Below are 23,610 nucleotides of genomic sequence, written 5' to 3'. Positions count from 1 at the left end.
GGCACGCTCGCCTGAGCTTGCTGCCGTCGATCTGTCTAATTGCAGATAACAACGGAGGAACCAGAGTTTCGGTGGGCCCATGCAAAGTGAAGTGGAGGCCAAGAGTGAAGGGGGACACCCCTTGGTCGGCTGCAGGGCACGGGGGCCCACTCTTCGTGCACACAGAGGGGGGCTGCGGGCCCACAAACTGAGAGGAGGAGTGGACAACCTCTTGCCCTTCTCCTTGTGTCTGGTGCCGTGGAGACTGCCCATGAAGTGGCGCTATATCGGAGGGCACAGGAATATGCCATCTGCCCATGAAGAACTCTAACGCTTCTGCATCCGTACTGGGGCCTGTTAATAGTGAGCACAGAGAGAGACATATGGTATCGGAGGCCCAGAGGCACACCAGGGTTGCTCTGACAAGGTGACAGGAAACAGCAGCCCGGTATACCTGAGTTTTGCGACCACCGCCTAGAGGCAGTCCTGGCAATAAGCACATGGCAATGTACTAGGAATGTGGACTGGGCCCATGGCAACATAGCCCAGGCTTTGAACGTTTCTGCAGTGGCCCCCTGGAGAGTGCAGTGGTGGGGTGTCTCCTACAAGATGGTAGCGACCATGTACGGAACCAAGAGCACTGTGTGACCCGGAGGAGCTCCCGCACTCGTGTATACTCTGCCTGTGCACTTGAGGGCAGACTTTCTCTTCCTCCTCCCCTACTGGCAAATAGGCCTACACTACTAGCTACTTGAACTGTTTGCACTTGCACACTTGAACCCTACAGGAGGCACTATAGTTAACTGCTATATTGGATAGTTTTCTGGGGGGAGGCAGTAGAGGGGTACACAAGCTCTTCGTTTAGGTGGCTAATTACAGATTGGTGTTAAAGGTCAGCCTCCTCCCCTCTCCTTGCGCTGCAGCCTGTCTGACCGGAGTACCTAAAACCACACAGCGGCCTGTAGTGGGCACAAAGGCGCTCATACTGTAGGGACAATACAGCCTGGTAGCAGACCTGAGATCCCGGGCGGCAGAAGACGGGCAGAGTGGTGGGTCACGCCTAAGTTCTAAACGACAAGCTGTGGTAAATAAGCAGACGGTGATCTTCTTTGAAAGCTTTATTTCACAAATTCACCAATCGCTTTTGGATTGATGTCTGTTTTGGTCAAGGTGATGGAATTCTTCCATTTCTCCAAAAACATTACATCTGATAAAATGGTTATTGGAGAACCTGAATCTGCCATGATAGGAATTTCAATTTTACCAAATAGTGCAACACCTATGGGGCCTTTGACATAATGAGAATTGAAAATTGAATTACATTCAGTTGAAACAATCATATCATGAAATTGTTTTGTACAATCCTCAAGAGATTCCGCAACTTCTATGCTATTAACTCTGGTAGGTCTCTTGACAGATTTACAAACACTTTGAAAATGGCCAATTTTTTGGCATGAAACGCATCTTTTCCCTGACACAGGACACATGGGATGATTGCCAAGATGTGATCGAGAACCGCATCTGAAACATATTGTATTAACCTTTTTGAAAGGCCGCTTATAAATTTTGCGAACATTAACGGCATTGACAGAATTCGCAGATTCATTTGAAATTGAACTGAAGGAGTTAATAGACTGATCTTGTTGAAGAACCTTTGAAGTAACAATGGACCTTTCAATATTCTTGCCAATATCAATTGTATCTTGTAAGGGTGGTTTTCTACAGCTGAGTAGGCGTTCCTGTATTTTTCTGGAAAAGCAAGCAAAAACGAACTGATCACGTATATACATTTCTGGATCTGCCTCAAATTCGCAAGTGGAAGCAAGGACACGTAATGCAGCAATGTATTCATCTACTGTTTCATCCTCACGCTGTTTCCTCTTGTGAAAATTATGTCTCTCAAGCATAATGTTTGGTTCTTGGTCATAATGTCTTGCCAAACGAGCTAACGCTTCTTTATAAGAATTCCAATGTTGCGCATCTCCAGCTTCACCAGGTGGTGTTGGAAATTTTGGTAAATTCTCAAAAACATGTTGCGCTGCCAGACCCAGACAACCATACAGAATAGCAACTTTGCGAGCATGAGAAAATTTAACAGCATCTATAGCCACAATATGATTTTCAAAGGCTTTAACCCACTGACGCCATGGAATTTCAGGTTTGCCAGGTCGTTGTAAAAAAGGAGGAGGTTGTGCAAACTGCTGAGCAGAGGCCATGACCAAAATGGATTAACAATAAATTATACTTAAATTATAAATGAGACAACATTTAAGTAATAAATGACTTATTATGCTGTTAAATAGAACAATTTTAAATTTAAAATAAGCAAGTGAGTAGGACAAATTACTAATATATGCGTAGAAAATGAAGTAGTCCTTTTAAAAATGACCAGAATATCACTGAACTAAACTTGAAAGTACATATGAAAGGTGTGCCTGTCACCGTGAAAAGTGCAGGCTGAACTGTGCTGAAACAAGAGTGTGCCTGTCACTGTGTGTTGAAAGCGAAGATTGGATCCTACCTGGGATCAGAAGAATAGTGTTGAACAGCGAGGTAATGCCCCAGCGCGTGGCTGCCTTCGCGTAGGAATAAACAAGCGTCGATCTTCTTGACTCGAGCTTGTAGGCGTTGCTAGGATACACTTGCGTGTGACGTAATGCGAAGGGAGCGCCTGGGCTTGCCCTCCCTCGTTGCTAGGAGACAACGCGTTGTAACCGCGATGTCTCCAATTACGAGAAAATCGCCCAGAATGCCTTCAGCATAAACGCCGTCATACAGGAAGCAGCTTCACAAGAGATGACCAATGAGGCTGGCAGCAGGAGCGTGCAAACGTAGCGAGGCGGAGTCTTGTGAACAGCTGCTTCACCTAAATCTTCCGAAATATGCTGGTGGGTGTCAGACGCGTTGATCCGTCCTGCTTCCTTGTCGCCAATGTGGTAAATAAGCAGACGGTGATCTTCTTTGAAAGCTTTATTTCACAAATTGATAACACCCACAGCCAGGCGCTCCCGCTGCGTACCAGGATTTCCAGCAACTGATTAACGTTGGAAGAATCCTGGCACGCATCGTTCGCAGCCAGACTGTAGAACCACAGTCAAATGAACACGAGCTCTCGCGCCCTCAGCACGAGAGCATGTAAGCATATACCTCATACTACACAAGCCCACTGCAGAATATTTAAAGCCAAACAGACAAAAGGCATCCAGCAAATGAAAAGAGATCAGTTTACTGCCCTGGGGACAAGCGAAGGAGCACCTGCGATGGAGGGTGTGATCCCTTAGAACGCTGCAGAGCCATCGGGGGCTCAGATCCTGGTGGCCATTGAAGCTTCGGGCTGTGCAGTACAAGCTAAAATTATAGCTATGGCTCTTGACTTAAACCTTCTCTGCACTGACCATCGCAAAGTGGCAGAAAGATCCTTGAAAACAGAGACCCAGGTCACTGAAATGCGAGAGGAGTTCTACCAGCTGAAGGCGGTGGTTACAGCAATTGAGGCCCACTCAAGGAAAATTGAGGCACGGCTGGAAGATGCAGAAGAGCACTCCTGTAGGTGTAATTTCAGATTTGTTGGATTCCCGTGAAGGTGCTGAAGGAGATAAACCAGAGTTATTCCTAGAGGAATGGATTGCGACCGCGCTCAGAGACGCAAACTTGTTGAAATTCTTTGCGGTGGAGAGAGCACACAGATCCTTGGCATCGCCACCACAGCTGGGAGCTCCCCCCAGGACTTTAATTACAAAATGCCTCAACTACAGGGCCCAGGGCGAAGTACTCCAGATGGTCAGAAAAAATAGGAGATCCGAAGTTTGAATACCGCGTCATATGCATGTTTCCGGACTACACCAGGGCTGGTCTGTTACAGCGAGAATCTTTAGTGTCGTGATGCGAAATGGGACTAAAGAACATGCTGCTATACTCCTCCAAGTTAAAGATGATCTTAGACGGCCACTCGCACTTCTTTGATCACCTGAAGAGGTGTGGGATTTGATGGAGATCAGGGTTAGTGGTCGAATCCCTGCAACGCCGTCGAGACAGGACTGAGATGTTCCACGGCAGGGGCTGGTGTGGTATTCACCCCCCCAAAGGAGAAGTAGACGCAGACATCGGCCATAATCTGGAACAGTGGTGGCAATCATATGGAGTGTTGGACTTCAAGACACAGCACCAAGAACACGAAGATGCCAGAGCATTGGTCGAGACGGTCAACTCGGCTGCGTCCTCTGGTACGCAGCCATATCAGATGGAAGATCTTGACCGCACAGTAGGAGATACTCGTCGGAAAGAAACAGAGACTTAACTTGAGTGGGAGCCGAACAAGGTTCTGAGTAATGAAAAAGACACCTGCTTTCCTATACTTGACCTGGATTGCTGTGGTTCTGGGGCTGTTTGGTCTCTTCTGAGGTCTAGCTGACAGATGACATTGGGGGGGGTATCATTCATGGGGCCAGGAGTCACACATTAGTTGGCCCGACTCTCCCTACCCCCCTCATTTTGGTATTATGTCCTTGATTCTTATTGTGTTTCTTCCATCCTTGCTTGTGCCGAGTGGGACTGATTGTGTGACGAATAGTGGTAATCATAGGGAACACAGGAGTGGGACGTTAAATAGGGTACTCTCTTGGGAGTCTAACTCTTGGCCGTTCTTACTTCTAAACTACAAGAGATACCGTCAGGTGTCACAGTTTCGGCAGTCTAGATCATACTAGTTTCTTCTCTAGCTTTTCAAGGTTGAAGAGTTTGTCATTTAATTGTTTTATCAACCAGTAGTGACCATGTCCCAAGAAAACCACTGTCACCGTATTCCTGTATCAATCTGTTGATATATTCCTCGCTATATGACAGTGTTTCTCACGAGTGTACATAAGGTGCACAACACAGATAGTTGATATATATGTTTTGCCATAGACTGTCCCTTTGGCTTTTTAGTTCTGAGGAAGAACCGAAAAGATGTATAACCATTAACACGTTATCAGAGTATTGAAATATCAGTGTACTGCGTCTGCTATCCTACAAATATATAAAGGAAACAATACAAGGATACCCTGAGCTTCATAAGTGTGGACACTTGACTACGTGTGGCTTTCATGTTTTCATGTCTGTATATGTGAAAACTGTAAACCTTTTATTTTCCAGGTTATGTTACTTTATTTGATTGCATTATATGTAATCTGTTTGTTTTGAACAGCCAGACTAATACATGTTATTGATGAATTACTCTTTTGGGTTGTGGTTTATGGACATTAAGAATTTCGATGTTCGGAGGCAAGTAAGGAATCATTAATATTAGCTCTCGCGCACAGTCTGATAGGGATCATCATTGGACCCTTTATATCTATGCTTAATAAAAAACATTTCTCTACACCTGACAGGACCACTTGTAGTTTATAATCATATACCCAGGTTCTAAGGGACACAGGGCAACTCCATTATACTTAATCGTTCTGACTTCTTAGTGTTAAGTACATACTCAACCCACTACTCCACTTCCAAACACACCATGACGTTATACGGAAGCTTGGGTGGACAGGTTAGTTCAAATGACTAGGAAGACACTAGTTGTGTTATGGTGTGTTTACCTGGGCTGGGGGGTGGTGGGGGGAAGGGAACTGTTCTGTTGTTAGAGTTAAAGTTAATGCAGCAGAAATTGCATATCACATTTTGTGGGGACCAGGAGGGGATACAAATGCAAAAAGAAAAATTGATGAACAGAATGCAGAACAATGTCATACATTCACACCAGTACAGAGATCTGTGCCTAAATCCATCGTTTTTTTGCTCACCATGCCATTCCAGTATGGACCCAGCCATATGCAAATCAGTCTTGACCCTGCGCCCAATGGGAACAGTTCAGCAAGAACAGCCAGGCCAGGTCCTCCAGGAGGGGATAGGCGGGGGGGATAGTCATTCCTGGACTTATTCTTGGAATGGCTGATTTAGTGCTTATGCTCATGTGGAATGTGAGGGTATTGAACTCTTTCGTCAAGCGTTACAGGACTCACACATATCTTATAAGGACAGGGGTACGAATCGCATTCCTCCAGGAGACCCACTTATTGGAGGTGGAAGCCTGGAAACTGCATAATAAATGACTGGGGCAATTATATTACTCCTTTGCCCGAGGAGTGTATATATGGGTGGCTCTTGGTGTCCCCTTCCAGATGTGGGGTCAGGTGGCGGATGTAGCTGGGAGGTATATACTACTACATGGCATGTTTGGTGGGAGAGAGCTATGTATGCTTAATGTCTATTCCCCAAATATGGATGATGAGGAGTTCTTTGGAGTTGTAGAAACTGAACAACTACCATATGTTGGAATGCCTGTTATTTGGGTGGGGATTTTAATTGCGTGTTGGACAGTCAGTTGGACCAACACCCACCCCGGATGGGCACGAAACTTTGCATGGTGGCAGAGCTCTGTGAAACCATGACTAGACTCCACTTTGTTGACGTGTAGAGGAAATTCCACCCTGCGGCAAAGGAATATTCTTGTTATTCACCCATTCATGATGCGCACAGCAGGTTGGATTGGTTCCTACTTACCAATGGGAATCTCCTTGATTAAGCGAAAGTCAGTTATCAGGTTACGTTCCTCTCTGACTATGCCCCATTGTTATTAGAGTACAGTGTGAGGGACCGCAGGCCCACAATCCCTTTGTGGAGGTTCCAGCCCAAAGTGCTGGGGGACCCAGCATATACTTTCGATGTGGCGGAAGCCCTTCAAGGCTTTATTGCTACTGATTGGAACGCCGCCAACATGCACAGCATGGAGTGGGGTGATCTAAAGGTAGTTGTCGGAGGTGTAAGCCTTAGAAAAACCTACGGCATTAGAAGAAAGTTGGAGAGAGTCGGGGAGCAATACCTTACGGGACTGCTGTGGGGAGTCCTGGAAGGGGAGGTAGACGAGGGGTCACTTAAAGAGGCCTATAGGAAAGTGGGAGCCATCTGGTATAGACTAGGTTGCCATGTAGGATGAGACTTTAGACTGTGCCTTCATAGGGAGGGCGATCAATCAAGTCAAATGTTGACCTGGCTGCTTAGACGAGAGCGCCCCCCACTTATTTATACTCTCCATTAACCCGACGGCACAGTAGCTATGAGTTGAGGGGCAATCACCCTATTATTTCGTGATCACCCAGCTGGGGTATATGCTGCTCAGGCACACACGGAGGCCCCCGAAGTAGAAGAGTTCCTAGCACAAATATACATGCCCCAGTTGACGGAAGCTCAGGCAGAGGGACTTGGAGAAGTCATACCCCTGGAGGAGGTCAGCAAGGCTCTTAGAGATATGGCCAGAAGGAAATTGCTGGGGCCTGATAGTCTACCGGTTGAATATTATCAAGCATACTCAGCCAACTCCCTCCACACATTAGAGAAGACATTATAATCTTGCTCTCCAAACCGGGCAGGGACCCTACTGATCTGGGAGCGTACAGACCGCTATCAATTTTGAATGTGGATGTTAAACCGCTTGCCAAGGTTCTAGCTATACAGCTGAGTCGGGTTACACACACTTGATGATGATCAATGTGGCTTCATCCCTGGTAGGGGGGACACATGAATTTAAGACTACCACATATGATGCATGAAACCAGGGCCACAGTCCTTCCCTCAGCTCTGATTGCTTTGGACATTGAGAAGGCGTTTGATACATTGTCCTGGACATATCTCTGGGAGGTTCTCTGGCGGATGGGAATCAGTGAATGATTCCTGGTGTGGGTGCGCTTACTAAACAAGGTGCCAGTCGTGAGAGTATGCGTAGGTACCGAAGTGTCCAACGCTATTTGTAATGAAAGGGGTATGCAGCGGGATTGCCCCCTGTCGCCGCTTTTATTTGCCCTGGCTATGGTGCTGCTGGCGATGTATTTCAGGGAGAGGATGTGGGATTGGGGCATACCAGTAGTAGACAAGACACACGTTGTGTCCATGCATGTGGACAACACATTGATCTGTGTAAAAGACCCAAAGATCTCTGTGCCCCTCCTCCTGCAGCTGGTGTCACAGTTCTGCGAGATGTTAGGTTTCTGCATAAATTGCCACAAGACAGTGCTGTAACACCCTGGCCGCTTTGGCTAAGCGGAATATTTTGAGTCTCCCAGAGATGGGCCTTCCATGGGATCCTGAGTTTTGCCTACCTGGGTCTGCAGATAGCTCATGACAGACGCCTTAAGTACGAGTTGAATACGGGAAGAGTAATGGAGGGTTTAGCGGTATATGTACGTTCTGGACCATGCTCCCTTTGTTGGTAATGGGTAGAGTAGCTTTAAGTAAAATGGTCTTATTACCACTCGCCTTTATGTGATGCAGAACTCGTTCTGTGTACTGCCACCCTCGCTGTTCTTACAGATTCGCTGTTGGCGAACCTGGTCTGGGCGGGTAAGCGGAGCAGAGTCTGACTGGAGATCTTGAATCTGGATCTTGTCAGAGGTGGCCTTGGGCACCCAGATCTCCAACTGTATTACTTAGCGGGTTTATTGCAATATGCAGCGATGTGGTGCAATGATGGACCTAACTGGTTGAGGGAATTGTTTTCAGGATCCACGAAGTGTCTGACCTCCCCAAGTTGCTGTGGAGCGGTAGCAGGTTACCAGGGGAGACTCCTTTGATTTAAACAGATTAAAGACACTTCTAGCAGGAGTTCAAAGTTAAAAACTTAGAGTTAAGCTTTTGAGGAGCCCACTACCACTGGAGTACCGAGGTACCACTGTTACCTGCCCCAGGGAAGCCGGGTGCATAGGTCGTTTTCGATGTCGGGTCGCGGGCTGATTTTCAATGGGAAAATGTACAAAACTGCTGCTAGCTAAAAGCGTTGATGATGCCGTGAAGAATGAAGTTGTAGATCTTGTAGAGAAGAACCTGAAAGCAGAGGGGACAGAGTCTGGGTCACGGTACAGTGACCAGGGGGCTCAAGGAAAAGAGCCCTTCAATGTCGGGTGCTTCAAGTGGAAAAGGTGTAGCTTGGATCTGCAGCCACGGGCTCCGGGAGGCTTCAAGGAAGGCCAGCTTCTGGAGGGCGACTGTCCCACGAAGGATGAGGGTCGCTGCGGTGTTAGTGTCCGGATTGGATCCACTAAGCCTTGGCAACCGCAACCCACGCAAGATGAACAAATCAGCTACTGGTCCAGACCCAGGAGGTCTGAGAGAGGTCTCTTCGAGGAGACTGTAGAGCAGGCCTGGAGCAACCAGGGGAACTCATAAAAGTAAGGATTGTCCTCCGCCAGGGCCAACAATCGAGAGGCAAGGGACCGCGGAAGGCAGCAATTTGGAGTGCGTAAAAGGGTGCCCACGGGCCACCGGAGTGTGCTAGGGCGGTGATCTTTGGCACAGTTGCTGCTGAGAGGTTGACTCAATATTGGGCCAAAGCACAACTTCCCCACTGGTCAGGGTCATGTGCTACGCAAGAGGTGGCCGGTGTCCTGGGGTATCGGGGATCTCGGCGTCCACGGTGCTCAGACTTGCTGGGCACGCTCACTGGCCTCTGGGATGCTAGGAAACCCACCTCAAGGTTGAGAGGAGTCGTCGATGTCCGTAGGAGCAGCGAAGTTCCAACCGGGTCACTTGCAGTGTTTCAGGTGCCTGCCAAGCAGGGGGGTAACTCCTTTACCCCAAGGGAGATATCTTCAGTCAGCTGGGCAGCAGCTCGTCGAAGGTCAAGTCTGTGAAGTCCAAGATTAATCTGATTCTCTGCGGACACGTTATTCACCTTTATCCACAAGATTAGGGGACTGTTCAGATCAGTGTCCACCAATGGGAGCTGAGGCGGCAAAAAGGGTGGCTACACCCTCTCCCCTTTGTGTGTTTCCCGCCTGGGCGAGGGGCAGGATGCCCCTGAACCGGTTCCAGGCGGTGTATGCAGAATGTAGGCGCTGTAGCAGCCTACGTGCAACTCTGAAAGGCATCCTATGGTGCACCCACCCAGTTCCAATCCACATAGCTTGTCTGGGAAGGTGCTGGCACCTCCCTGCAACAGGATCCCTACTGTCCAGCTGCCGAGGCTGGGGTTTTGCCCAGCAACAGGCAGCCAGAGACGTGTGGGTTGCGAGTAGCATCCATTTTGTGATACGTGTGCACTTTTAAATTGGTGTCTCAATTCTGCCGCTTTTCCCATATCGCCCCTCTTGCAGGGGGGAATCATGCCCATGACTGGACTGGTGGTATGATTCCTACATGTTTGACACCAAACACGATATGGTTCTGTGTAGCCATTCTCAAATTATCACGCTATTGCGATATATTTATAATGTGGTTAAGAGTATATGGTTTGGCTACACTACAAACAACCCAGCTATGGTTTTACGAGGGTTGCAGAGGGGCCCTACTCAGGTAGGGGTCCCCCCTCACACATATCCCAGCACCCTGCCTTGTAGGATTAGCAAGGCCTGCTGGAGGGGTGACCAATGAGAATACATGTGTTGTACATAGGTGGGATACAGGGTACCTGTATCCCTGTAAGGGGGTGCAAGCACCACCTTACCCAGACTACAGTAGTGGTCTGGTGGTGTCATTTGGTATGGCTGTCCCAGGGTGGCACAATAAGTGCTGCAGCCCTGGTAGGCCTCTGAGGGACCCATGCCCTGGGTACCTAGGGTACCATCTACAAGGGCTGACAGGGTATCCTCAGTATCCAATTGGGTTGTACCTAGGGTACTCACATCAGTTTAGAGAAGAAGCAGATAGGCTGGGGTCCTGGATAGCAGGATCCCAGCCAGACTAGTCAAAAACCATCCAAATACCAGGCAAAACGTTGGGGGCAACCATATAGTCAGATTCCACCTTCCTACATCAGGTGGTCCAAGCATGGGAAAAGGCAGTCAAAAAGGTTTTAAAGTGGGCGCCTTATGCCCAGCTCCTTGTGATCTGGTGGTTGCGACCCTTCATACGTATCCTGGAGACTATGGATATCACTAAATGGCTGGGAGGGGGCTGCCAGAATGTGGGTGATCTATTTTTAAACAGTACCTTTATGTCAGAGGAGGAAGTTGAAACTCACTATAGCATTGATTGGAGGCCATTCTTGCAATATGCAAGCATATCTTGCACAGCTCATGAAATCCGGACTTCCTTTTCTGAGGAACCATAGCAATCACATGTACTGTAAATGATTTTAGACCCCGGCTCCTTCAAGTGCATTATTTCCAGACTGAATACAGCCTTAAGAAAAGGATAGGCAGACAAATAGAACACTGAAGCAGGCTGTTTTGAATGGAGGGTTTGAGTCACCGCTTACAGACTGGGAATGGCGTAGAGCTTACGTATTGGTGCTGTGAGTATCAATTAACGCCCGATTTAAGTTAGTCCACTTTTACTTTCTCTACAGGGCCTTTTTGACTACAAAGCATTTGCACAGGGTTAACCCGGCAAGGCTAGCGAGTTGTGCTAAATGCAGTGATAACCCAGCGGATTTATGGCACGTTGCATGGGACTGCGAGCAGTTGCGGATGTTTTGGGGTGGGGTACAATAGGAAGTGCACAGCGTGATAAAGTTGGGAGTAGACCACTCAGTCTGACATTGTTTATTAGGGCTGCTGCCACTTCCTAAAAAGGGGAGTAAAATGAGTTACAAGTTCGCCCAGTTGGACCTAGTACTTGCGCAGCGACGTATTGCCATACTCTGGGCCGGCCCTAATCACCCCGCCCGGACTCTACCGAAATGGAGGGCTAACTATTTGGAGTGGGCAGCTGCGGAAGAGGGTTGGCTCCAGAAGGTGTACCCATACACTCCGGGCTGAACGAACAGTGAGACTTCCCCGTTTGCATAAATGAGATAAAATAAAAGATTGTGTTGAACTACTGCCTCTTGAACTGTGCCGCTCCATTCGAAATAGACGAGCCCCTACATTGTAAACGGGTACCAAATCTAAACATGGATTTATGATTGACTCAATGCTGGCTCCCCGCATCCTTCAAAAGTTGAATAGCTGAAGTTGAATGTGTGACTATTTTGCAGTTTTGAAGCGATACTGGTCCTGACGAGAATCCCCCCATCTGGAGAGATTCGAAACGCATAGACCATTGAAGTTTGACCATTGAAGTTTAGGCTAATCATTTAGAAACCATGTTTATGTTGACTACTTGGTCTAATTTATTCTGTTGATAGCCTGTTTTTGTTTTTCTATTAAGTACAAAAAGAAATAATTGCTAGTCTTTTTATGTCCTGTGGTATAGATGTGTGCTGGTGAAAGAGAAGTAGTACGAGTGTGTAGTAAGGTTAGTGTGACAACAGAGTGACTGCGGAGTGGGAGTGAATGAATTGTGGAGTTTTGAGTGTTCGCAAGCCACGTGAGATGAAGAGAGAGGCAGTGGTAATGTAGAGAGTTTTTCAAATAATGTTGCTAAAAAACAAAAAAGATTTTTTGTAACGTGTTTTGTAAAATATTAATGTAATTTGCTAAATGATCTGGTGATTAAATCCAACGGAAACAGAGGTTGTTATGTGCATTGATTTCGGTTCTTTGCTCTATAATCTAAATTTTAAGAGAAAAGCAGCATTGGCGTTCCTTTTGATTTGAGTTGAGCAGGCTTGGCCTTGCTGTTTAGAAGCCAAACCCTGGATTGGTTTTCTGACTATTTGGAGTGGGCAGCTGCGGAAGAGTGTTGGCTCCAGAAGGTGCACACTGATGAACACACTGAAAGGGATTTAGAGTGCTGGGGTAACATGCTGTAAACATTGGGTAGGACTGGCACAGGGCAGCGGTTTGGAGTTGGCCATGCCAGAGGCAGGTTTCTGCGGACTCAGTAATACCTGACTCAGAGGCTGGACCGTGGTGCAGCTGACGCTCTTGCCCGTATATTCACCTATGCCCTCCACAAGTAGTAGGACCACTTATTCATCGTAACTGGTCTGGAATTTATGCATGACTCCATTAGAGCCACGTGTGAATAGATGGATGCTTGGGTCTTGGATGTTTCCCATCTTCAATTCTCTGTCCTCACCTGGGAGTCCCTACTTTGGTGCCTACCACGTTTATAGTATTTAATTGCTTAACGATAGCATGCAGGACTGTTGATTTTTGTATTGAAAATTAATGAATGCAGTTTCAGAAAAATAACTTTCCAGCAACTTCCCAGTCTGTACTTGGGTATAAAAATGGTTTGACAAATACACACAGAGCACAGACAATGGCCTAGGATCACGGATTTGTTTTCTTCCCTTGGCAAAAATACCAGTTGGGCTGGGCCCATAAACTTAATTAACTTCAAAGGGCCTGTCCTGTCGTAAGCAACTGTTAGGTGACACTTGGAAACCCCCAATTTTTGTCCCCATGGTTAGGCCAGCACCAAATCCATTTGGAGGAAAGCAACCACAAGAACCGATTTGAGTGACCACAGAGGAGAGGGTTGTTCATCAACTTTGCCGCATCTCTAGGCGACATAACAGGCTCCGCAAAATGGGAGAAAGGTTTCACAATTTTAGACTAGCGTGAGGAGCCCTGTAGCATTGATTAAGTAGGTCATACAGGAACTGCTGAAAAGTGGGTAAGGTTGCTCCCAGTAATTTTTACCCCATTGGTTAGGGAGTGCCAGCCATAAATATGGCACCCCGAGGTACTATACTCGGAACACTCTCTGGACCTGTGGAAGATCAGAAGAGTACTGTGACGTGAGAGGAGCCCCGGAGGACTGGACCTGCACACTCTTTTACCCCTAACAAAGAGAAACTCAAAGGGTCAGTTAGGTGACCTCCTTTATGGCTACACGGGCACAACAAACTGCAAGAGGCCGTTTCCTGGAAATGTCTAGGTGACCAGTGGCAACTGGACCTGGACTGTACTTTCCTGTTGGTCTAGACCTTACACCCTGAGAGACTCTAAGTGACCTCCCCTGAGTTTCTGGGGGCTTAGAAGTGTGCTCCTGTGGTTGTTAAGACACAAATAGAAAGTCTGGAAACTTTTGAAAACTTTTCCCCAGAGCTTCAGAAGGACCAGCCGAAAAAAATGTCTAACTGGCATTTCCACAGTATCTGATAGAATTTCAGCTTCGCCCCAGTGAAGGCTGCCAGCACCTCTAATCTGAAAAACAAATAAATCCCATTCTGTGTTGGGACTTTGAACATTTTCAGTGAGATATCTCCAAAGCGTCAGAGCTCCTGAAGGACCAGTCTGCCCCAGGTATCCTGCCTTCGGTTCAACGGCGGCAGCTACATTGTCTGCAGTGACTCTCTTGAGAAGGAGCTTTCTTCTAAAAAAGTAACACCGTCCGTTTCTGAGTTGGGATTTACAAACTTTTTCTAACTTTTTAGCTTTCTGACTTTCACCAGGACCAATCCACTTGTTGTATCCCACCAGAGCTCCATCGCAGTCAGCCTCAATTTGCAACTTGGTCCTGGTCTACCGCTTCCATAGACCATCATTGGCACTCTGCACTTTTTGGCTCCGTGTTCCCTTAAATCTTTATTAATTCATACCTCTGGTTCCCCTTATTGGGTATTTAGAATGTTGGTCTTATTTGACTCATAATAGTTTTTTCGTTTATTTTACAACTGGTTGCGGAGCTTTATTGTGTTTTGTGTGGCTTTTTATATTGTGTATGTACTGCTTAAATACTTTAAACCAGGCTTCTCCAACGAGTAGCTTGTTAGTGACTGGTAGCTCTTCAGCTATCTTTAAGCAGTTCTTCAATTGTGTGTATTTGAGAAGATAGCATGCATATCTTCAGGAACTCATAAACTGATGTTTGACGAAAATTGGTTGAATTACCAAAATATAGTTAAAGTTGATAAATCATGCAGCCCTGTGGGACTTATTACTCTTATTATTACTTTGGTGCTGAGAGTATTGTAGCTATGGCTGTTATGTATTACCCATGTAGAGGTATTCCAATTTGATAAAGCCTTTTTTTTGTTACCACTTTCAACTCTGCCTGATGCACTGATGTGATCGCTTCTGACCATCTTGAATGGGGGGTGGTCTACTAATATAATCTTGTCAGATGCATTCATTGTTACATTACTAATATGAATAGTGTGGTATGATTTTCATTGAACATTGTTAGTCATTACCAGGAAGGTTGGAGACTTGAGTCATGATTTTCATTGCACATAAGTAGCCCTTACTTAAAGATTGGGGACTCCTGCTGTACACATTGGTTCATTTAAACATGACTGCTTTGTGTCGCATTACCAGGTATTGACCACAGGTGTATTTTATTTGTGTGAATTCTAGCAGGTGGTGGCCTTATTCTTTGACATGGGCACTTGTTCACCCCAAATAATAATCTACTTACCTGCACTTCATTTTTGTGTAATGCTGGTTGTTTCACTCTAGCCTGTGCTGCACGTGTTCTTTACATAAGAGACAATTGCAGTAATATAACTGCTTGTCTTTGGCATTTGCCACTTCACACCTCCCTTTTTCCTACACTTGGTGAATTGTTTCTCTGCCTCTTGAAGTAATGATTTACTCTTATTGGACTAGTAGACCTTTTTTCTAATTCTTCTATCAGGGGTGAAAGAGTGTTTCATTTATTTGTCACGAACATATTTTGTTTTACTGTTCATGTTTTACTATTCATGCAAGTTTATGTGAACGGCAGCCACGACTCAAAATAGCAATAGAATTCGCAGAGTTTGAAAGAGTATCCAACATGTTACATGCTTTTTATTGTCTGATGTCCTCAATTCTAAACTGCCTACTAATTAGGCAAGAACATAATAAATATGAAATTATCTTAATGGAAAGCAGTGTCTCTAGAGAACCTACACCGTGGAGGTGAGACAACTGTGAAACTCAAGGGAAGTTTTAAAACAGCAGAGATGCACTGGATGTAAAATGTGCCCTTTTTTATTACAAAATGCACATACCTGTAGGTTGTTTTTGTAGAGTAAAACATTGTTTAATAAAGGCTATTCTATACTGAGTAATAGAAAAGACAGTTTTACTGCAAAGGTATCACCCGCTTCCATGCAAGACAAAACCATTAATAATTGGAGAATAATCATAAGAATAAGATTTGTTGAATGTGTAGATTTATTTCACAAGAGCCATATGTATTTTCTATGGCATTGGGTTCCCATCTAATGCCAAAATGCAGGCGTCTGCCACAAAAGTTACCTATAATCACTTCATATATCCACATCATGTTAATTTGCCATCCTTTGCTGCATTATTTTGTTAACCATTCACATTATTGCAGTGGTCCTGGTTGTCTTTATTTCAATTTGAAACATTTTTCAACAAGCTTCAAACAATGTCTTTATTCTGTTCTTTTTGGTATTATTGAACTGGTCGTTTGAGGAGTTACTGGGCAACCCTGTTCTGAATTGTATAGGTACCTCTTGGTTGTGTAAGACGAGATTGTGCAGCAGTTGACAATGCTATGTCCTCTCTGTCTGAAGATTGAATTCCTGCTGAATGTAATGCTTATTATATATTCTTACCTCTTCAGAGATCGACCAGACAGTGAAGAAGGAGGGTTTGACCCCACAGGATGGCAGTAGCCTGGAGGCCCTTCTGCGCACTGAACCGCAGGAGAAAAGAGATATCCCTCGGGACGAGGATAGCCTTGGCGAGTTCCCCATCGTCAGCAGCCGCGTGCGCAAGGTACATCTGCGCCAGGGCGTTCAGGAGTATGTTGCACGTGGGAGCTTCATGGTAAAAACTCAGTGATCTGTTAACCGCTCCTCCCTTTCCTAATCTCTTCCCTTGATTCATTCCATCTTTAACTTTCATTGTACATAAAGCTACCTAAAGGAATGGCATTCCCTAAGGCTTCTGGGAGAGCACACAGTCTCCTCTCCAATGTGATCTTTAAGCTTCTTTCTCTTTTGAGAGCCCATGTTTCAAATGTTTTTATGCATCTTTTAAATTCTTCAAAATGTTGATTTGATCTATGAAAATCTTTAATTTTTAAATCTCTATTCAAATTGAAACTCATAATTGCATGTTTCTATGTAAAATACACTTTCTAATGCTTTCCTTTTGCTTTCATGATTTCCCAGATCAAAAAATCCTAAAAAGGCCTGCTTCTCCCCATCTTGGGAAGATTTAAAGTCCACTGTGGATTTACCATGATGGATTCCCTGTGGAGTGTAGGTACCCCATAGAACATCAGAGTAGCACATCCAGATTATCATTTATAAGATAGTTTTCAGATTTACCTCTGCATGATGCTTAATCACTTGTTCTCTATTTCCACTCACATCCTACAAGACCAAGCACCTTATCTTTTCTTATTCTGTCTGATTGAGTGGGTCATTACCATACTCGCCTTCTTTTGGAGAAAGGGGAAAAATAGAGATGCTTCTTTGGCTCATTCTCCTGCACTCTGAGGTACCAAGAAAACCATATGGTGAATGAATGTGATTTAGGTTTAAGAGATGCGTGTTTAGGAAGGTGATGGGCCCCAGCCCTGCAGACAAAACATCTTTTCATACAGAATGAGCCCCACTACCAAAATGAAACTGATGTGAGAATTCTATAGTGCTTAAAGCTAACCCCACTTCACTTTTTAAAAGCGTTGATGCAGCTGCAGGTCAGTGACCTGAAGATATGTTAGAATTTTAAAGTGTTATATTTCCACAATGTTATAGGATTGTGTAGAGTACAAGCAGGTATTGTGTAGGAAGCTGGCTCTGTATATACTATACCAAAGTAAGGTATAGTGTGCACAGAGTCCAGTGGATCCCCAGCGGTATAGCAGAGCTAAAGTAGATAATATATTACTCTCTTTTGCGGTAGTGTGGTTGAGCAGTCAAGCTGATCAGGTGGGTAGTGTTAAGTATTTGTTGTACACACTCAGGCGAGAAATGATGTCACACACTCAAAGTCTGAATCCAGACCAGTTGTTTGTATAAAAAGTTATTTTCTTCTTTTATTTCTAGAACAAAGTTATTCTTAGAAGCAGGTAAATTAAACCCTTCATACAATGTTATTTTTCAAAATGCAGTGAACATTGAATTGGTAGGAACATGTAGATTACTTTTGCAGTTGTGAAAACCATTGATAAACTGTTCAAAAACATTTGAAATTACTGTTAGATTACTTTGCAATTACTTTTCTAGTTCGACATGAAACAAACTCATGACATAGTCCAAGCAGCACAGGACATTAGGAAACAGGTTAACTCTTTTCAAGGCACTAAGTTACTTTTGTTTGCGGTATAAGACAGCTCAACACTTAGAGCATTTTTCAGAGAAAAACCCACCATACAATCCTATGGAGAAAAACGAAGTTAGCACTTGCAGGTAAGTAAAACGGTTTACAGTAAATATCTTTCGGGTGCTGAACCAGTGTTCAGCAAGGTTTGGTTGTGCACTGGGACTGCACCACTCATGGTACTACGGCAGCCGGGTGCAGAGTGGAAAGTTGGGTACCGTGGCCAATGCTAGCCAATTGGGCTAGGGGCACTGCGTATTGAGGTTGCTCACGGGCTGGCCAATTGTGCACGGAAGCAGATCTCTTGGGGTTTAGTTGAGGGCAAAGGGGGAGGACCCAAGGCAGCACTAAAACTGCACCACCAGTGGCACGGGGGCAGCCGGGTGCAGAGTGCTTACAAGGCGACGGTGTCTAATTCTTTTCTATAGAGATTCTCAAACTTGGTCTCGGGCGGCAGGCCTCTCTCAGAAAGCCAGACGAGGGAAAGCAACAGCCAGGTAAGTAACTTAGGATGCAGGGGGACGTCAGGGCACCTTTGGAACTGGTCGGTAGGTCCCAGGGCTGGAGGTTGCAGGGGTGTCTTTAAACGTCAGATTTCCATTTACAAAGCAGGTCGCGGTGGAGGGGGTCTCGGTGTTGTGGCTGTAGGCGTCAGCACATGGATTTGGAGGTGACACCCCGCACTGGATTCGGACTCAGGACAGCTGGGGAACCTCTTCTTGACCGATGGACCCCCTGGACTCGGCCATGGGCGTCTGGTGCAGAGGTAGGTCCGGAGGGTGAGGCTTCAGGATTCTGCAGGGCCTGAAGGTCTTTGTCTTGGTTTCTTTTGTGAACAAAGCCTCTGACCTCAGGAGTCTCAAGACTTTTTGTAGAAGTGGGTCAGTCCTCTCAGGGTTTGTGGAGGTCGCTGATCCCTGGCTCGACGTCTTCTTGGTTGCAGGGGTTTCCGGGAATGCAGGCAGGCCAGTAGTGCTGGGGCCAATTCAGTGCTTGCCTGTGTCTTCTCTGCTGGGTCGTCTTCCGCAGGCCAGCCATTGTAGGTCACCAGGAACTGTCTTCTGGGTTGAAGGCTACCCCCTAAATACTGTATTCAGGGGGCTTTTTAGGGGTCTCCAGGTAGTAGCCAGTGGGGTACTGACCTTAGGGTGACTACACCATCAGTGTGCTCACCCCACGTGGGGGAGTGGGCTCAATCAATAACTCAGCACTGAAGAGTGGGTTTCACCTTGCCTCCCCCCCACCACCTGAGGGGTGATGTTGGTAAAGAGGAACACACCTTCTGGGCTGTTAAAAGTTTTCCCGACTGTCTTCCTGCTAAAAAGGGGGTGAGACAGGAAGGGGGCCTGCATCTGATAGTAGGTGAAGCTGGGGGTCGCTTTGTACAGGTGGCAAAGCCTTTGAAGCTCTCCTGCCACAGATGGCTCTTACTGACCTGGAGGAGGTGGGAACACCTCCACTCAGAAAAGGCTTGGTTTCTGGGCCCAGGGAGCGAAGGCTTCCACCCCAGGGATTCCGAAACTTATCTCGTAGGCGCAGGCTGGTGGTCACCAGTTAGAAACCCACCAAAGGCTGGTTTGGTTCAGGGGTCCCCTCTTAAAGGGAACCCTGATTGCAGGGAATAATACATCTTACACTGGAGTCAGTGCAGGTTTATTATTCTAAGATGTTTGATACCAAACATCCCAGGATTCAGTAAAGCCATCATGGTGCTAAGAAACTCGTAATGACCAGTTTCCAGACTATATATTCAGGATGGCTTTACTGGGCACTTATAATGTATAAGAATGGCCTAGATATTATAGGGACCTGTCTCATGCAGATTGGCCCTCACATGAGCTATAGGTCAGCCTGCTTTAAGGGTGACTTAGCTAGGCCTCATGCAGTGCTGGTCAGGCATGGCATACATGGATGTGTGCCATGTGGACTCTTCACTTTTAGCTGCACCAAAACACTCAGGCTGCAATGGCAGCGGTGCATGTTTGTGCTGAGAGGTCTATGAGGGTGGCATAATAATGTTGCAGCCCTCAGATGCCTTTCCTTGGCTACCATGCCCTAGGTACCAAGGGGCTTAAAGGTAGGCCAGAGTTGTACCAATGGTAGAAACATTGGCACAGGTTAGAGAAAAAACACAGGCCATGGGTAGCTGATTGGCAGGAATCCAGGGCACACTCAGTCAAAGTGCATTAGAAATCTGGCACAAGGTGGGGAGGGGGGGGTGGTTACTGCAACAGAAACCCAATTTCCTACACATCGTGTATTTCCCTAATAAAAGGGACTGTGCAGGGCTGTAGCAAGGGATGTGAATTGATCTTGCATCTTTCCAAGTTGAGAAGTAGAGTGATTTCCTGTAGCTCACAGTGTCACTGTAGAGGGGAATTCTGCTCTACTCCTGTTTCTCCCAGGCTCAGCATAATGACGGAAAGCAAGGAAAAACGGGCTGACTCTAGCCCTCTCCACATCTATTGCTGTGAATGTTTAACAGTTAACAGCTGAGGTCCTGCACGCGGCTATTAACGGCAGAACATTCTGAGAAACAGTTGTGAAACAGAGGCTTCAAAGCCGTGGGGGGTGGGGAGGAGTGTTCAGCCAACTCTACATCCAGGATGTCTGGGTTTTTTAGCTAGGACATTCTGCCCTCATGGGGCGAAATGTTCAAATAGGCTTATAGCTCGGCATGGTGGGCTATAACTGCCATTAAAGGCCAGCTTCCTTGCTTTGGCGGGCTACAAGGTTATATCATAGACTCTAGTGTATCTAAATATAATACTTCTGTTTTTGTTATGTCTGGCAAAAATGTACTCTTACCAAGATGATAAATATGTAACTTCTCATAGTGTTTCCGAGCAACACAAATGCTATTGGCCATCTTAAGTGTGTTATTTGGTTAAATATTCTCACTTTGTGGCTCCCATCCTAATTAATTGCCTCATGTCATATCTGGCAACTGTTTGCTCACATTTAAAAGCAGAAGTGTAGTTGGTGCTTGATCAGACTCCCACGCAGAACGTTATAACACAGGCCATAATGTTGCCGGCCTCCTAAAACTCCGGCAACCATATTGCGATGGGCAAAATCCCAGACCAGATGTAAGGGAACAGGTCATTACAGAGCCGATTAAGACAATTGCCGGCAGCCATCTTACAATTCACAATATGTGGCTCCCTGCCACAAGAGAAGTGAACACAAGTTCCCTAAGTGCACATTAAATACTCAGAACAAAAAGTATCTTTTGTAACCAATACATGTTATGTAAGTGCATACCTTAACGTAAAAGGTAAACATAATGATTTACATGAACAATAGGCACATCTACTTGGAAATAGCTGTATGATTAAACCTAGTCTTATATTGGTCAATCACTGGGATGACAAAATAGTCCTACTCACAAAAGCTCACATGCGTCTTTCTAGAGAAAGTCTTTTCTGAAATTAAATCAGTCAACATATGGCAGCTATTGCACATTGTGAAAGAGGATATTAAGTATGGACAATGCAGAGTTTGAAAACACACATGAAACACAAGTTGATTTAAATATAAAGATTGTGCATTTACCAACACGCCTAGTACATGATAGCCATGAAGGAAAAATGTTTATATAAGATTAGAATTGCTGGAAGTTTAAACCCTGTTGTGAAATTATGTTTAGTCTTAAATCACAGATTTTATCATCAGTAACAGTAGAAGATGTTGGCATCTTTCCGTGAATCGTTTTAATGTAATTAGCTTTCATTTTAAAAGGAAACAAGTATTTGTTTATTCCATTGATGAAAACTGTTCTTTATTGCCATGCATATTGTACAATATTAAAATACTTTTTAGATCTATTTTTTTCATCTGCTTTGTGTGGCAGTCATATTGTGGACAAAATCAGTACTTACAAGCTCAAAATCAACTCTGTCCTAGATGAAATCTCATTGCTTCGCCATGATGCAAGGGCAAATCCCCCCACGCCCATTCCCTGTTCCTAACACCAACCTTGCCAAACACTTGTTCTGACTCTATAGCCCATCCACCCCCAACGTATCCTCCTTTTTCACACACCGACAACCCTGTACTGTGGGACCGCCACAGCAGGGATCAGAGTCATTTAGGTTTATTTAAAACTGTGCCCCAGAGCGGCTTGGCCCTGTAGGCCCTCACAAGATCCTGGTCTTCTTCACCTTGCGTAGGGCCTCAAACACTGCTCGCCCTCCTAGGCCACCCACACCTACACACTATCCAGCCCAGACATCTCATGTCGAATTGACCACCTTCACCTCAATGCCTGCTCTTGAACTGCTGATCAGCAGTCAAGCATGTCACAGGCATAGCGGATACCATCCTACAACACAACATCAACATTTGCTTTCTCACTTATACCTGGCTATCTCATCACTCCTCCCCATACATCAACCTCCTTATCCCCCAGGACTTCCTAAGGATTTGCAGTGGCCGCCAAGATGGCGGGGCGGGGGGGGGGGGGGGGGTGGTTGCAGTGATAGACCCAAATGAGCTCTGCCTTACGCACCTCCATGCCACCAACTACCCCTCATTTGAATATCTAGGAGTACAGCTCCCCGCTAAAGAGCCCATCCCCATGAATTTACATCTCATCTATCACCCACCAGGTAGCAACCCTGGATTCCTCGAAGACTCAGCCGACCTAATCTCTGTAAATGCACAAAAATGACAACACTGACATTATTTTAGGAGACCTGAACCTTCACCTGAACAACACGAAGTACTAACCCTTACCTCACTACTTGATACGAACGACCTAACCCAGCACTGCAAGGATCACCATCTAATACTGTTCCAGTTCAATACTGTACGTCCAAAGGTCCGCTCAAACCGCAGCAGCCCCAAGTGGTGGTTGAGGAACATCCACCAAATCCCCCAGACTGAGTTAGAAACATGCGTTAATGCCCAAATTCAACTCCATCCTGACCTCTCCTCCACCAACGACCTTACTGACCATTACAATGCGAAAATGACACAACTCTTTGAAGCAGTCACACACTTGAAACTTAAGAAGTATCCCCTCCAGATCCGGGCTCAACAACAACCTAAACCATGAGCGATGCAAACTTCGTCTAGCGAAAGAACCTAAAGACAGCATCTATCAAAAACAAATCTCTTGATCCTCAGGGACGAAAGCCAAAAATATACAAAAACATATCTTCAGAGAAAAATCCTCCTTTTTTCCGGGAACAACTAGACCAGTCCAAAAAACATACCCAAAGAACTTCTCAAGATCATAAAGCAACAAGCATCTTCTTCCCGCCTACTGGAAATTAACAACTCAACCAAACGCTGTGACGAATTTGCATCATTTTTTGGGAAAAAGTATCTAGTATCAATTTCTCCCATGAGCATCCATTCTTGCCCCCCCACACCAAGGATACCCCCGAACCCCACTCCTTCAATGTAGATCCTCTCTCTTCCTCAGCAGCGCAGCTCCTCCGATTATCAACACAGCTCTCAAACATCAGCTCACTACAACTGATAAACAATGCAACCATGGGATGAATTCAAACACGTCCGTGTTGAAGAAGTCTGC

General features: G+C 45.7%; 1 protein-coding gene across 5 annotated transcripts in view; it reads left to right on the top strand.

Annotated features, from left to right (window-relative positions):
• The window catches only part of DPF2 (double PHD fingers 2), a 434,995-nt gene that overhangs the window by 196,145 nt on the left and 215,240 nt on the right, over positions 1-23,610 (top strand). For 3 of the 5 annotated variants that reach the window (XM_085625747.1, XM_085625745.1, XM_085625744.1), the window contains one exon: positions 16,360-16,565. In XM_085625747.1, coding sequence (XP_085481873.1) covers positions 16,360-16,565 — 206 coding nt within the window. The remainder of the gene's footprint in view (positions 1-16,359; positions 16,566-23,610) is intronic. The other 2 variants (XM_085625748.1, XM_085625746.1) reach the window with 1 other exon arrangement.

This window comes from Triturus cristatus, chromosome 9 (assembly GCF_964204655.1).
Source record: "Triturus cristatus chromosome 9, aTriCri1.1, whole genome shotgun sequence".
Classification (NCBI taxonomy): Eukaryota; Metazoa; Chordata; class Amphibia; order Caudata; family Salamandridae; genus Triturus; species Triturus cristatus.
Note: the sequence above shows the minus strand (reverse complement) of the source record. Positions and strands in the feature narration are given on the sequence as shown.